The 16012-nt window shown below is 43.1% G+C and overlaps 2 protein-coding genes across 2 annotated transcripts; one reads left to right on the top strand and one right to left on the bottom strand. All coding sequences in view use genetic code 11, as the record gives it.

The window, feature by feature from the left end:
* Nucleotides 1–1431: 1431 nt before the first annotated feature.
* On the bottom strand, nucleotides 1432–4988 carry EGR_04009 (DNA repair protein complementing XP-A cells; the record flags this gene model as incomplete). Its single annotated transcript, XM_024493258.1, has 5 exons — nucleotides 1432–1583; nucleotides 3465–3582; nucleotides 4171–4336; nucleotides 4407–4766; nucleotides 4825–4988. The coding sequence occupies 5 exons, from the start codon at nucleotides 4986–4988 to the stop codon at nucleotides 1432–1434; spliced, it is 960 nt and encodes a 319-aa protein (XP_024352357.1).
* A 4023-nt stretch (nucleotides 4989–9011) lies between these two features.
* On the top strand, nucleotides 9012–15580 carry EGR_04008 (Guanine nucleotide-binding protein subunit beta; the record flags this gene model as incomplete). Its single annotated transcript, XM_024493257.1, has 7 exons — nucleotides 9012–9103; nucleotides 10045–10096; nucleotides 10312–10521; nucleotides 11031–11260; nucleotides 11855–11984; nucleotides 14341–14629; nucleotides 15474–15580. The coding sequence occupies 7 exons, from the start codon at nucleotides 9012–9014 to the stop codon at nucleotides 15578–15580; spliced, it is 1110 nt and encodes a 369-aa protein (XP_024352356.1).
* Between the last annotated feature and the right edge of the window lie 432 nt (nucleotides 15581–16012).

Genomic DNA, 16012 nt, shown 5'->3' with positions numbered 1-16012 from the left:
TTCAACGTGTTTCATCCCTATAAGCTAATAAACAGGACTGAAATAGCCTGCCCGAACGAAATTGTTGAAGCTAAATTGCTGGTGTGTATCGGTCAGCCAAAACTTTTGCTTTTCAAGGTGCCTATATTTCCCCTCTCACAGCCGTTTAGAGAGGATCAAGCACCATCGAATATGTCCTGATTTCACGGCTGAAAGGTATCTGTTGTTGGTGGTTACATCCACCGAGCATATCAAAAGAAGGGGTTTAGAAATAGCCTTGACCTCAATCTCAAGTTCTACATGGTGGCCATCCATGAAATCAAACCCGAGTCAATCAGATTAAAATTGTTCATAAAAGATTTGAGAAAACTCAAACAGATGACCGGGTCGGAGTGGAATAGCATGAAAATGATCAGAAGGAAGGAATGGAAAGCGTCGTCCTGTGAGGTTCTTTTATTTTTCGGCTTAACAGGTAATCCTATGCTTTGAAGACAAGTTAGGATACAACAAAACGCGTTTGAGAAGGAACGGACCTACTTCTAGAATCGCAATAATTGAGAGAAACCTTCCAAAAGTTTGCCGAGAAAAGTGTTCAAGCCATCGACGGAAATGCCCGCCATGAAAGCATCAATAAAATCTAAGATCTAGAGACAATGAAATCCATTCCAATGCCAGTTCAAAAAATAATTTTTTGCAACTTTCTAGAATCAAAACCTACCCCAAATTTGTTTAAAGGTATAACAGGTGTTGCGGTGTGTCGGTTTTTCACTGTCAAATGTCAAATTATGATGCTTGTCCGTTTGACTACAACGCCAAGGTGGCAAGCGGACAGTTTGTAGGAGCCTTATGACTGAGCGAACGGTGCAGATCTCCGGTGAAGAGGCAAACTCCCCTTCAACCTTGCCTCTATCCATCATGCTTTCCTCTAACCAGTCTTCTCGATCCAGGGACCCGAAACCAAAGGTGGAGGGGAAAACCGAGAAAATGGCGCACGACATCTTTTACTGTACCAACAGCGGGAACGATCAAATCCCATTGAAAGCTATCAAATAGGTTTCAACTTTATTCTTTATGAATAATCTGGATTCTACTGACACCAAGTAAGTAGTATAAGTCGGACCCCACATGAAAAGCCCCGCCAATAACGCGCTTAAATGGGACTAACCCCGGGTCATCCAGACCACAGTAGGATTGAAACTTTGGCTCGCATTTAACCGTCCTGCTGTTTCACCTGCTCAAACGACTGCAACCCTGTGCTTCTTGTGTCAATTTCCCAGTAAATACGAGGAATCACTCGCCAGAAGGTGTTCAAGAGCAAACAGAATGCTGTTTATTCTCACGAAAGCACGCAAAGTGGAACAAAAAACGACCCCAAACATCAACGCCACTCGATACAAAAGGAGTTAAAATGGTGTAAACTGGCAATAAAAAGGAATGCAGAAGAGTTATCTATTACATCTTTTCAAAGGACATGGTGTAGTCACAAGAGGTACAAGATTTCAAATAGTTTCCCGTTTTCTTGTCGTAAACCTCAGGACCGAAGGTGTGTTCGTGTGAAACTGACTTCTTTGTGTACAAACTGCTCCGCACCTGGATTCGAAGCTCTAGAAAAGGCAACATGGGGTCAATCAATTTCAGGAAAGTGTAATTTAAAAGAGGTTAAGGATAATTTCATCACCTTTCAAGTCCCATTTTGGAACCCACCTTCACTTCTTTAATGTTGCAATGAAACGCCCACGTTTTAACCTAATCAGGAAATTTTTGCCAATGCATTTACATCTTTGAGCTATCATGAATCGGAGCATCGTCAACAAATCCAGCACTTATATACAGCCTGTCTGCAACCAGCCTCACTTTCATTCATTTGTTTCCTTCAATCGGTTCCAGAGTCCTTCCCTCCTTCCTTCCCCCCTTGTTAAATGCACGGAACACTCTACATCCGTCGTCGCAGCACAAGTGAGAATATCATCGCTACAATGAGTACGTATGCCAGGCGATGTGAATCGGTGTCGCCTGGAGCAACCTTCGGCCTACGATGATGCGCTGCCTCTTCATCACCGGTGCAACTTACTTATCAGTTTTGTGGCCATAGTTGCAATTTTTATAGCAAACTCCAAGTACAACTAGCTTGTCAGACCGAGGTATCCACATAAGGCTGTCACACGCAACCAATTACTCCTCCTGCTCTTGACACCATCCCTTCTAAAGAAGATGCAAAATTGCAGAGATTTACCGATGCTGCCCCGCAGAAGTGGTATCAGACCGGAAGATTGTGTTTGAAACACAGAGTTTTGTAATATTGTAATTTAATATATTTTACCAAGTGGTAACTAATCAGCGTCATTATTAGATATCGGCTGAAAATCACTAAAAGTGCGATTTCACATCCAATTCTATTATTGAACGTCAAATACTTTTCTCCTCCTAAAAGCCATCAAAGATTGGTTGACAAAGTGTCATCCACTACCCTGGGATTGTCAAAGTACAAGCAACACGGTCGCTCAACTAATCAGGCACAAATCAAACTACTGTTGCCCCAAAATGACCGCACTTGCAGAGGTATTTGTCTGAATGAGGAAGAAGAACTGCACTAAAGCATGTAATAACTTGGAAAAAGTCTTCTTCCCGCTCCCTTTTACTTCTTGAAGAAATGAAACGAAATGGGGGAAAAGAAGCCCGAAATCAAAGCCTGTTGAGACATCAAAAACAGGGTAAAAGGGTAGGCAGGTAAGCGGATCAAGTGGTGGCGCTCACTGTTTCAATACACAGTACTCGGGTGTCAAGGAGCAAAACCGCTTGATAGATTGGTCCCCCACACAAAATTCCGCCATTACATTCAGTAAGAAAAAGCCAAAGGTTATAAGGGCTAGCTTAATGGTGAGGCTCTTAGCACGGCTCTTAAAAGCTTAGAGGAGCGAGTACGAAGAAAAAAATAAAAGGATAGACGAATTTTAGGAACTAAATCAGAGTTACTTAACCACCTTCTTACCTTAAATCGTGGTTTTTCGCGAAAAGGCGAACTCTGAAATCCACACGAATTTGACCAACCAGGTAAGGTAAACAGAGACGAAGGTATACATTAAGCAAGAAAGAGGTACATGCAATTTTTCATCACTAACCAGTAAAAAATCTGATATTGGTGAGTTTATTGATATTGAGGGCTCGTCAGAGCTCCATACTAAGGATTGTTAAATTCGTTAAATATGACTGTCCGGCTACAAAAACGGAATTATACGGAGCAGATGGTATTTACAAAGTAATTTTCGACAAACTCCAAGACAACACCACTTGGATACTGATGTTTGTCTCGTGATTATTTGCTCTATGCTAAACAGCACAGAGGACTTCAGCAAATATATCAACAAATGAGCTTTACAAGGTTTAATCCAGTTATGATGAAGAAAGCCTAGGGTCAAACCCGCATGACAATACCTCGGTAGAGCATTTCAAAGGAACAAACTGGAGAAAAAGGTAACACATCCTACCTTTGACCTTTTTTTGAAATCCTCGCAGTTTGGCCTTTTCGCGTTTGACAACGCGACTCGCCCGCTCCGCCTCCAGTTTCTCCTCTGAGCCCCAAATTTCCAGCGAACGCGCCGCAACCTATTTGATCAGATAGAGGAAGCATCTCAAAATTTGCAACCGACTAATGATTTTGGGGGACAAAAAACTACTCTGACAAATCACATCGCGTTGGATACTAACTGTTAAGACGTTTCATGATAATCATGGATTTTGAGTAATAAATAAGCAATTAATGAGTGCAATTTGGCGAGAAGTAAAATTTCAGTCTTACATCAAGAACGTGCATCATAAGACGGGTTCAGCTTCTCTAGCAACTTCGCCGATTTTCAGGCGTCGCTTAAATCGCCTAAGTAGTTTAGAAACTGTATTGCTCTAAAAATTAATTCCTAATATTTTAAAGATTCTTTGAAGAAAAATTCCGCACATCTTTTTCGATTTTTTTACAACTCGAGAATCAAAATCCTAAACCCGGCTTACAAACGTAACTATATGAATCGTCGGTGGAGGCTATATCACCTCGCAGAAACTACGCCGTGAATTTAGTAATTAGCAAAAGTGGTTTATTCATTTAATCGAAATAAAAGGTGCCGATCCAATCGGAATTTCGTAAAACAAACCTGTTTTCTATCCACACCAAACAGATTTCCAAATTACAAGCAAACAAACCTGGGCTTCAAGAAACAGTTGCATATCACCCCAAGAGGAATTCCTTGGATTCTTCTTGTAAATTCGTCTAAGTGGCGGCTCTCTCACGTCTAAATCAACATCAGATAGGAGATATCGCTCCTTGGCTGTTGACCGCGTGACTAAGGCGTGGATTCCCTTGCTATCCCTAAAGTTTAATATCGAATGAATCGAATTCTACTAATTAATTGTAAGTAGCAATTGCACGCACCCCTTACCTACACCCATCGCACACCTGACAATCATAGTTTCTCAAGAGGTAGGAGTCGTCGAATTCGCGTGAACACTCATCACAGAGAGGCTTCTCTTCATCTGGAGGTCGGGGAAGAATCGGTAGCGATTCAGATACTGGTGGTGGAACTGGCGGCTGCTTGGATTGCAATTTTCGGCGTTTCCTTCGACGCTGCTGTCCCAGACCACCACTGTCGTCTGACGCGTCTGTTTCCTCCTCCGACTTCTCGAAATGCACCACTTCTTGACTCTGCGAGAAGGGAGGTGGATCGAGGAAGAAACCACCACCGGAGTCAATGGGTCGTGAATGATAGACGGAAGCACCCTTGGTTACGATTTTGACGTTCCTGTAGAGAGAGATTGCTTGAGATCAAAACGAGGGAGGCCTAATTTTCAAATGCTCACCGATCATTGGAAACTACACGAGCGTTGAAGAGGTCTAACGCCTTCTTGCGATTCTCATCTATCTGCTGCTGTTCTGCTTCCGTTCGTTTTTTGGAAGAGACGTCAGAAGAGGTGGGCACACCTTCACCTTTCTCCCCTCTTGAAGGGTCACTTTCTATCTGCATTCCCTTTAAGAAGCCAAAATCACAAAGGAACACACCACATTATTTGGTATACAAGCAGGTTGCGTCGATTTTTTATCACTGATCGACATTGTTATTCAAATTACAAATTCTCAAAAATTCAACCAATTCAAACAAACCGCCGTTATGATTAAAACTATAGCTACGAAAATGCAAAATTTACGTCAGCACTGATCACCTGCAAGCTTGCCACCAGGGCACTGGGTGCAATAAGTACACATACTATAAAACGCCTAGAGTTTATCAAGTATAAGGGAGATCTAGCAAAAAGATGAGAAAGTGATTAATTACGGGAGGTGGGAATGAATAGCAAGTTCATTGGGAATTCGATAAGGGCAACTGCAGCCAATCAGGAAGTGCCAAGATAACCCCACGCCCCCTAAGCCAAATCGAATGCCTGTTTTAGGGCTTTCCATTTGAGGAGCAAACGAAATTTCACTGATACATCTCCTCCCGGTGCGTGAAATGCTCATCGTGCTGTACACCACCTATACTATTCTTAATTAGAATTTGCTGCATAATTCCTATCAACTGACAAAGAGAAATGAGCAGCTGTTGACGTTATGTGGATCTTGCCTAGATTTATCAGCGACTTCTTAAAAGTTATCGGCACTACGGCTCTTCCCTTTCCTCCACTGTAGTATTTTCAAGACTTATTGACACATCGTGGGAGCACTAGTACCAAAAAGCCAGGGGTAAATATGAGTTGATTCACAAAAAATGTTCAATCCCATCAAGACACCGCAAAGGTACGTTGGCAGAATAACAAAACACGGTCGACTTGCCTCAGAACTCTGCTAAAGCTACACAAAACTGCGCAAGCACAGGCAAATCCCGTTAAACGGCATCCACACAAGGTCAAAATCAAGAGTAGATGGAGAAACAATAAGGCACAATGATATCTATATGTATTTGACGCCTAATAAACCAGATACAGATATGTACAAAGTTCAGAGATTGGTGTATATAAACCTCTGCTTCGGTTTTTCAACCTTATCATTCGAGTCTTCTTCATTCGTTGATTGCCCCCTACTAGCTGAAGAAACAGTTTCCTTAAGTTGCTTAATAAGGTCCATCTGGCGTTGAGCGTCGGCTTTCCGGCAGGCCAATTCGAGAAATCGCTGTTCATGCGCATTGTAGGCATTTAAGAGATTGGTGAGTTTAAAGACTTGCTCCTCCAATTCAGCCTTCTCTCGTATCAGCCGTTCACTGAAGGTATCAATTGGTTAAAGGGAGAACAGATACTAAACTCGTGCAAAAAAGAAATGGGGATAGAAATACGGGAAAACGTACTACGTACATCGGAGATCGCTGGATCTTTGAGAGGGTTGCAAGAGATGAGTATTTATTTTTTCCTCCAAGTTAGCAGCCCGAACTACTAGTGCTTTTACCTCACGTCCCAAAACCTTCCCGAGGGCAAGCGTTAGGTTCTTCTGAAAAGAAGCTCTTCGAGTAAATAACTCCTGTTGTGTGGAAACTGCCTCGGAAGCAAGCTAAATTTAAAAAATGGGCCCAATTTGATGTGCCAAATATAGTTAGTTAGGAGAGGCGATAGAAACAGAGCCTACCTCTGTTAGACGTGTGACCTGCCGACAAAGTTTGCCCCACCAAACCTTGTTAACTTGATGAATGGTTTCAGGGTCCTCAACAAGCACGAAGTCTTCACCGATCGCTGCCAATTTCTCGTCCACCTTCTCCTCAAATCTGCTCCAAAACAGATCGCGTATTTCAGGATTGTGTGGTCTTCCAATTCGAGAGAGCCTGGATCTCCCCATATGGCAGTCGATCCACGCTTCACGATATACATTTAATAACTAAGTCAGATACTAAGGAATTGAAAACATCTGCGTGGTACCTCCTCTTCGTTAGGACTCAATCCCCCAAAAGCGTTTTCATATTCAAGGTCCAGTAATATTTCTTGCAAAATGTCATATTTAATGATCGCACGGAGTCTACGTAGAATAAGACTGTCACCCATTCAGCATCAGAAGCCAAGAAGGCAAACCAGACTGAAGATCTGTATGAACTACTAAGGTCACAAAACCATTATCGCATGTGATGAAACACTCGAAGTGACAGTTAACAACAGTCCCAAAAGACATCAAAAAGCAAGAATACTGACGGACAAAGAAAACATGCAATAAAAGGAATACTAGAGCAGTTAAGACATCAATGAACAAAGACAACCCACCACAAGCATGAACTTTCAAAGGAACGCTGGTTTAACGAAAAAACCAAACAACTCACAAAGTTCCGTCAATTAAAGCAAAAAACCACTTAGCCAAAAAAGGTGTCAAATTGAAAATTGCCTTTATATACTTTCGTAATCCTCATAAAATATTCCTGAACTTCGTTAAAACCCTTCTTGGATTCAACTCTACCGTTTATGAAGCAAGATAACAATGATATGAGTGTGATACTTTGCTTGTCTGATTAATTCTTAATTCTACACCTCTACTAAGTGACTAGGCCTTTGCTGCCGCCAGTAGCTTCAAGTTCTGCTGGAGGCCGACAATACCTGTTCTGCCCTAGCATTGTGCCTTTTTCGACTTTAAAGGAAGTCTTAAAATGCAATATAAAACAACTTAAAAGGTAGTTCAAAAGCACGAATCAGGCGTACAGATTAAAGTTTTTATATTTATCGGAAAATAATCCCAAAGCAAACAGAGTACTATTTAAATGAAATATTGTTAGGAATCAGGTACCATAGAACTAGCACATTTTCAGCACAATTGTGCCAAATGTAATACGATAGTGGCTTGTCCCTCGGTATTGGTGAGGCGTCACCTTTGTGTTTCGAACTAGCCCCTTTGTACCTCGCTGGGTGGGCTGGCCTTTTGGGCCATGCCAAAGTCCAGACACCTTCTCTGCGCTGAATATATATTCTGCCCTAGTATTTTGTCTTCCTTCGTCTTCACGGATTCCCCGGACGCTACAGAAGCCATAATACTTGGGCACAATATATATATTTAGCATACGGAAGGCACAAGTGCCACTGGCATGGCCCATAGGCCAGCCCACTCGGCGCGCCACAATAACCAAGTCAAAAGTGGCTCCTCACCAATACCGAGAGTTAAACCACCATCGTATTACTGTAGTACGATGGTTGCTTATCTCTCAATATTGGTGAGAAGACAATTTTGACTTGGCCTTTCCATTGAGCCGGGTGAACCGGCCTTCGGGCTATGCCAGTTGTAATGCAATGGTGGTTTATACTTTAGTATTGTTGAGGCACCACTTTTGAATTTTTGAATTAGCCTTCCTGTACCTCGCTGGGTGAGCCGGCCTTAGGGCCATGCCAGTAGCCTGAACACCTTCTCTATGCTGAATATATATATATATTCTACCCGAGTATTGTGTCTCTTTGGTCTTCAGAGAAGTCTCAAGACGCTACACTAGTAGCCAAAATACCCTCTCTGTGCCGAATGTTTGTATTCTGTCCAAGCATTATATGTACTATTCTTTTTAGAAGAGTCTTGAAGCACTGCAAAACATCCAAGTAATTTAGTTTTATAAAACTTTGAGACTTTCCTGAGGGCGAAAAGCCAATCTGCTAAAGCAGATTATATCTATATCCGCAATATGGAAAGGACTGATGGTTGTGGCTTGCACTAAAGGCCATCCAACCCATCAGTATCTTAATATTGGTGACCCAAAACAGCCTCTTATCAAATCTCAAAATTAAACAAACTAAAATATTACAGCATAACCGGCGCGTTGCTAATTCAATTGCTAAATGAGTAATTAAACCATCGGTGCTGTTTTTTGTGTTTATTTTGCTACAAAATTGTCGCAACTTTTTTTGAAAGACAGAAAAGAATTCCTTTAGGCTGAATATAATTGGCAAAATTGTGTATGTTTCAATTATTGTGAAAAGGTATGTACACTTTGGTTCATTTTAAAACACTTAGATCTGCACGAATTGTATATTTTAATTACTTTATAAACAAAAATTATGGTAAAATTTTCGCAGTTTAAATGCGATTTGAATATGGAATCGCCATTATGATTTTTGTTTGTTATAACAAACAAAAATCTGGCCGAAGTGGTGCTAATTCGAAAGTCTTCTTTCTGCCATCGTGTTGGATATATTTCGCGTTAGTTTAAGGTAATTATCTTGGCATATTTTGTCGTTCCTACTACGTCTTCCACCTTTTCTTATTTCCCTTGAGGTTTTTGGTTCTTTTCTCAATACGTCTTGTTTGGCTTTAGTGCCTGTTTTGTTTGGCCTTTGGGTTTATTATCAGTATATGGGGTTGCTCATCCCGTCGAAGAGATTTTTCACTGTACATCATTTGCCTTTTTAATTCCGGTGAATTTGTTATCTTCTTGGGCGATGTATTCGAAGTGTCACTGTAGTTGGGTTATTCATCTGCCTTTTTCCTAAAAATTGTGATTTTTGGTCTAGGTAATACAGTTGTTATCGTCATCTGGTATAATGGTTGGGTCAATATTATTTCTATTGCACTGTACCAATTTTTGTAGCGCATACTGTTCATCACTAACTAATCCGCTACCTTGTCAGTTCAGTCTTCTATTGGAATTCTCTAAATTAGTCATCAAATTTAAGATAATTCATTCTGCTACTCTTTCGGGTAACTTGTTACTAGACAATCGCAGATTTCATCGGCTGTTATGCTTCCTTAGTATTCCAGGTTATTGGCACTTATTTGACACTGTTAAGTAGTTTCTATTATTGCATTTGTTTTATTACCTGGTAGTTTGATATCCAATCTCATCAAATACTTAGATGATGCTGTTTTTCTGGTTTACCAGACTTGTGTCCGAAGCAACTTTTTCTGCTTTTATCTGCCTGTTTATATGCCCTGTTTCCCTTAATACTTATCTGGCTCAACCTTTATCACTTAATGCAATCTAGACATTCAACATTGCGATGTGACTGGTTTGTTTGTCATTGCCCTATAATTATGCATGCGTTGAAAAACAAATCTGCACACCAGCGACTTTGCCTTCATTTTAGTTTCCCCAATGTATTTCTTTGCAGCCCTTAACTCCTCATTCGCCAAATTACAATGAGTGAATTAGACCAACTTCGGCAGGAGAGTGAGCAATTGAAGAATCAAATCAGGGTTTGTTCCTTCTCTTAATCTACTTCCCTTTTTTTGTTAATTCTGGAATCCCAACTCGTCATCTAACTGATTAACTCATGTGACCCAAAATGGGAATCAGCATTGCCTCAACAGCATTTTTTAGCTAGTGGAGGGGCTTCGTGTCTTGCGAATAATTAGGTCTTCTTAATGGCCTACGATCTGACCTTCATCATCGTCACCTTTATCAATCGTAGGAGGCACGCAAGGTTGCCGCGGATACAACGTTGGCACAGGCTGCGGCCAATGTAGACCCTGTCGGTCGCATCCAAATGCGCACGCGTCGCACCCTCAGAGGCCACCTAGCCAAAATCTACGCGATGCACTGGGCTACGGATTCGCGTAACCTCGTCTCTGCCTCGCAGGACGGCAAGCTCATTGTCTGGGATGGCTATACCACGAACAAAGTAGGTCCGAAAACAACCAACATTCGTGGTCGTAGCTTTGTGTCTCCGTCTCGGGGAATTTAGCATTTTTCGTTAACATCAGATCGTTTTGCGAGTAGATCATTTTCATTCCAGTTTCCTTAGATCTGACAGTTCATCCTTGTGAATGATTACCACGGTCGAATTGTGTAAAAACCGTTTACAGCCAGCTATCCAGCCACGTATAATTGCGGTCTCGCCAAAAGCTCTTGTATATACATGAGTGTGTATATTTAACGCGTGGTTGCATGTGCACACTTGTATGTGTTTCGTCTAATGATGGTACGACTTTGTGCAGTATGCAAATTTACCGAGGAGAGTGATTTTTCTCTGCATGCCTTTGAAGGAGTCCCCCCTCTACCTTCCTTCTGACAACAAAAATGTGAGGTAATTCACTATCGTGTCTTTGTTTATCGTTTCTCCCTTTTGTGTTAATACAGATCCTATTCTCAATTGGGAATGCTTGACTTGTATACGGTTTTCTCTAAAAGGTGCACGCGATACCTCTAAGGAGCAGCTGGGTAATGACATGTGCTTACGCGCCGTCGGGGAGCTACGTGGCTTGCGGTGGGTTGGATAATATTTGCTCCATCTATTGCCTCAAGACTCGTGAAGGCAATGTCCGGGTTAGCCGTGAACTACCTGGACATACAGGTTACCTCTCCTGTTGCCGCTTCCTTGACGACAACCAGATTGTCACCAGCTCCGGAGATGTCACCTGGTGCGCCTGACTCATTTCTTTGTCTAGTCCTTGCTTAATTTACAGTGAATCTGTTATTGTTTATGCTTGTTCCGTTTCCCTTCAAATGATTGGACCGTAGCCAAACTATTTGATTGCTGTCCAAGGATACCCATCAACTCACTCTACTCGGTCCCGAATCATGGTGGCCTACAACAGATGTTTTTATCATTGTATTTTCTTTTATTTACTCCGTCATTGATTGACTGCGTGTAAAGGATTCGAGTTGCGGCATCAGTGCTTAATTTGCGTTGAATTGAGTTTACCGCTTTGATATTCACATGTGTAATAATCCTGCTTACTTCACAAACCACCAGTTATGGAGAGGTGTATTAGTACATCCTCGTATGGTTATTGAATTGCAAAATAAACAGTAAATCGAGATGAACAGTCCTCTAGAACCTATTTTTGATCAAATAAAGTAGATTCCAGGAGAGGATCTCTCAAGACTTGTGATGCGATGACTTCCCTATTTGGGTCATGCATTTCTCAGACTTCTTTTAACTTTCTAATGACCCAACGGGACGGGATGAGATAGGCTCTTGGTTACAGTGGCTAAACAATTTCTTTGTCTAGCGCTCTATGGGACATCGAAACTGGCCAACAAGTGTGCGGCTTCACTGGTCACACTGGCGACGTCATGAGCCTCAGTCTCTCTCCAGACATGCGCACTTTCGTTTCGGGCGCCTGTGACGCTTCCGCCAAGGTCGGTTTTTCCTCATTTCTAATTCTCTATAACTTTTACCCTACATGTTACTGCGCAGTTGTTTACCCTACCCCTCCATGAAGCTCAGCGGTTTCAACCGACAGTCCATCAACTAAAGTAAAGTGAAGCTAAGCTAGAGAGGTAGTTAAATCGCGCAGTGTTCGCGTCTGTGGGTGTTTATTTGCCTTCTCGCTTGCCCATTTGGGGTCAAGCCAAAAATAGTCCTAGTGCGTTTTCCTCGTGGTCGCGGGGTGTGTGTGTATGTGTATGGGGTTAAAAGCCCGCTCGCTACCACGCACGCACACAGGCGAATGCGTACGTATGTGCCCCAATCGTCTCGGCCTGTAAAGAAGAGACTTGAACGAGGAGGAGGACTACAACAACTGCTGCTGCTGTTACGACGATTACGACATCAATTTCCCAAGCCGCGTGCATTACTTGCGCACACGCGCCTTTGCTGCTGCTTCTGCTACGCTCTGCATTGTATGCTTGCGCGCGCGCGTGCGCGTATCGATTGGGCAAGGTGGACGCGCGGGGGGAAAGGTAGGTTCGCGTGTTGATGCGCGAGTGCGTTCCCGCTGGCTGCGTATTGGCTAGTAGGCCGTTTGTCCACCACGCGTGTGTGTGCGTTGCATCGAGTGCTATCGCTGGCACAAGCAAAAACTTCACCCTACTGCTGCTGCTAATGCTACCCTGCATTCCCTGCCCCCTTCTCGCTCACTGTGTTTAGAGGCGAAAAGAGGAGGAGGGGGCGGAGAGAAAGAGTCCTATCTAGGTTGTGTCCAGGCCAGCTGGCGCTTGGCCAGACTCCTCTTCGTGTGCCCGCCTGCCTCCCAAGTGCGTGCGTTTGTGCTTTGCATTCGCGCGGGCACGCACTCTCGCCCATATTTGCCGCTCGAGCAGCAGCGGCTGCCGTCGCTGCTAGAGAAACACTTGCTCCTCAAGCTCTGCTCAGCTTTTCTCGATGACGCATCAGGGCTATTATATACTGCCCTCTGTCCAACTTAGCTAAAGTGTCAGCCTCTGTTAGATCAGCGGTTTTATTTTCAGATCATGCCGAAGGGGTTATCTTATTATGCGCTTTTGCTGGTTTTGACAAGGAGACTTAGCGATCTTTCCCCTTTTCAGCCTCACTAAGTTTGGAATTACTTAAGTGATCTGACTCAGTAGGGTGGTGATTGGGTACGGCAAAGGCTATTCTTGTAGGTAGCAAACGTTGGGTGATTTTTGGTGTAAACCTATTGGTTTAACCCAAGGTTAAATCCTGAATTCTGACAATTTTCTAGGAACTTGCACCTTGAAGAAAGTTAGGAGTCCACCTAATTGGTAATGCTAAGCCCCTGAGTTTCGCTAAAAGCGGTACTACGAGAACCTACACTCTGCATCTTTCCCTTTTACGAGAAACTTTCGGCTCTCACTAAGTCAATCTAGCTGAAGTTCTACCTAATCCACTTTCGTGGAGGCTAGTAAATTATTCGTTCCCCCAATTCTAGCTTCGTGTCAAAAGTGATACTCAGCTAATTCTGTTTTTGTTAGGTCCAATAAGAAGATTCTTCGCAATTTCCCTGTTTCTTTTTCAGCGTGCCAAATATTCATGTGGCTTGATGTAGGGGCAGTTGTCTTCATTGTACGTGGATTTCGGGTTTCTTGTTGTTTGACTTGCGAGATATTATAACCAGTCGTTTTTTTTTAACTCCGGTGTTATGGCAGATATGAGGTTTTGTCTTGTGGCTTTATGCGTCGTGCTAAGTAGGTCAAGTATACTTTATCGAACTCAAAAATCGGTTGATCTAAAAGCAGCATGCTCAAACGCCAGTCGTAATTAACCTGAGGAAAGCTGGTAGGGCCAGTAGCAATTAGGAGGTTTTGTCTTATCAACTTTGTGGCCAAAATGGCGCTTTCTTCGTTTTCTATTTCTTGGAAAAGGAAATGAATGTTTCTTGTAAGCTCACTCTGTACTTTAATGCTTAAATCATTGATCAAACGCGGTGTAAAGATAACTAAGATCCCCATTAACTAGTTGTTTTTAGCGAGTGCTCTTTCGCCCTACTGCAGTTGCGGACCACGCGAGGCGGCTTTGTTCCTGCATCTGGTATCGAATCAAATGTGGTGCCTTATTTCACGTGAAGTTTTTCTTTATTTAGGAACTATCAAATCAGGTAGCATATCTCTCCCAAAGCAGAACATTCAAATATAGGTTGAACTCAATGTGGAAGTAGTTGGACGCAGTAGGAACAGTTTTAAGAGTATGCAAATTAGCCTAACAAGCTTCCCGACGGAAGTGGAACTTTGACTTATCTGGCTGTGTCAAGAGCAGACGATCGGTTGTTGATTGTCAGTGGTTCTTTTATTGCAGTTGTGGGACATACGAGACGGTCAATGCAAGCAGACCTTCCCCGGTCACGAGTCAGATATCAATGCAATCACCTTCTTCCCCAGCGGCTTTGCCTTCGGCACGGGCAGTGATGACGCGACCTGCCGCCTCTTCGACATTCGCGCCGACCAAGAAGTGGGTATGTTTTCGCACGACAACATCATCTGCGGCATCACCAGTGTCGCCTTCAGCAAGAGTGGGCGCCTCCTGCTCGGCGGCTACGACGACTTCAACTGCAATGTCTGGGACACGCTCAAACAAGATCGGGCTGGTCAGTATACCTTTTTCACATTGGATTCACTTTGTTTATGGTCTCGTTGGACTTTATCCGTCGATTAGATGAAATTCTTGCCGCATATCTAACACTTGAGATAGTAAGAGCTTGTTTAGTACTGAGTAAGGGTTAGGCCGGTGTGACCTTTTTTCGCTTCTCTCCCCCTCCTCCTTTGAAAGTTTCGTTAACTCTAGTTTTACTGAATCCTGTCTCTTGATTGCGTTAAATTTTTTTTCACTCCCTTTCGGACCCACTTCTCTAATTGGATTCGTTGATTTTAAAGCATTTTTTTCGTGATACGAAATTTTTGGAGGTAAAATGTTGGCTTTTATCCCTGAATTCTATCATTAAACTCCAACGCAATGTTGGCCTTGTGTTTCGCTAGCCAGTATATTTTATAGGCTTTGTTTTCGGGAAGCACGAAACCACATTGTGCTTGGTCTGTTTTGTAGGAGTCTGACTACTGACATGTGATTGCACAATCAATTTATGTGTTAACCACCAAGACCTCCCGAACAACCTTAGGATGCAGAGGGGTTGGTGAGACTTGGATGTGAGTTGAAGGGGATACCATACCACCTACATATGATAACCAAAGTCTGCGTGATTAAGTGAGGAATTAATATAAATATTATCCTTACATTACATCACTTTTGCCCCCGCTGTATCGGGATTGGGGCTTCGCTTGTCATGTGCCCCTAGTAGTTACCATCGACGAGTTAACCTTTTATAAATGCCTTCGGGTGCATCCCTGTGTGGCCCACATAGGCCTAGCGGTGAGGTCGTGCAAAATTATCATCTCCACTATTACGCACGTACGTGTGTGTGTGCCAACTTTCAGGTGTTCTCGCGGGCCACGATAACCGTGTGAGTTGTCTGGGCGTTTCTGAGGACGGGATGGCAGTTTGCACTGGCTCCTGGGACAGTTTTCTGCGAATTTGGAACTAGACTATTCACTCTACCACCGTCGCTGCTAACAACTGCTACTACTACTACTGCCACTACAATCACCACTCCTCCTGCTGCTGCCGCCGGCGTCTGTCTCAATCTTTCTTAGTGTGTGCATGTGTGTGTGTTCGTGTGGTGTGCGCGCTCATTTCCTCCTCCTTCTCTTCAATCGCTAACTCTCTCTCATTCAGTCACTCGCTTCGATCACATTTCATTCTCCCAGGTGCTATTAGCTCGCCTCTCTCATCGAACTACATGTGCACACACACACATTCTCTGTCTTCGGCTCTATCTCTTCGAGTAAAGCGAATGTGATGATGATATTGATGATGACGCCCCATTTAACCACACCTGTCGCCGCCGGCCCTGCATTTCCCCTCCCTCCCTCTCGCATGTCGTTGACCTCCCCCCACCCTTTTTCTGTGTATACAT

This window comes from Echinococcus granulosus (assembly GCF_000524195.1).
Source record: "Echinococcus granulosus chromosome Unknown EG_S00023, whole genome shotgun sequence".
Taxonomy (NCBI): Eukaryota; Metazoa; Platyhelminthes; class Cestoda; order Cyclophyllidea; family Taeniidae; genus Echinococcus; species Echinococcus granulosus.
This window is presented reverse-complemented; position numbering and strand designations above follow the sequence as displayed.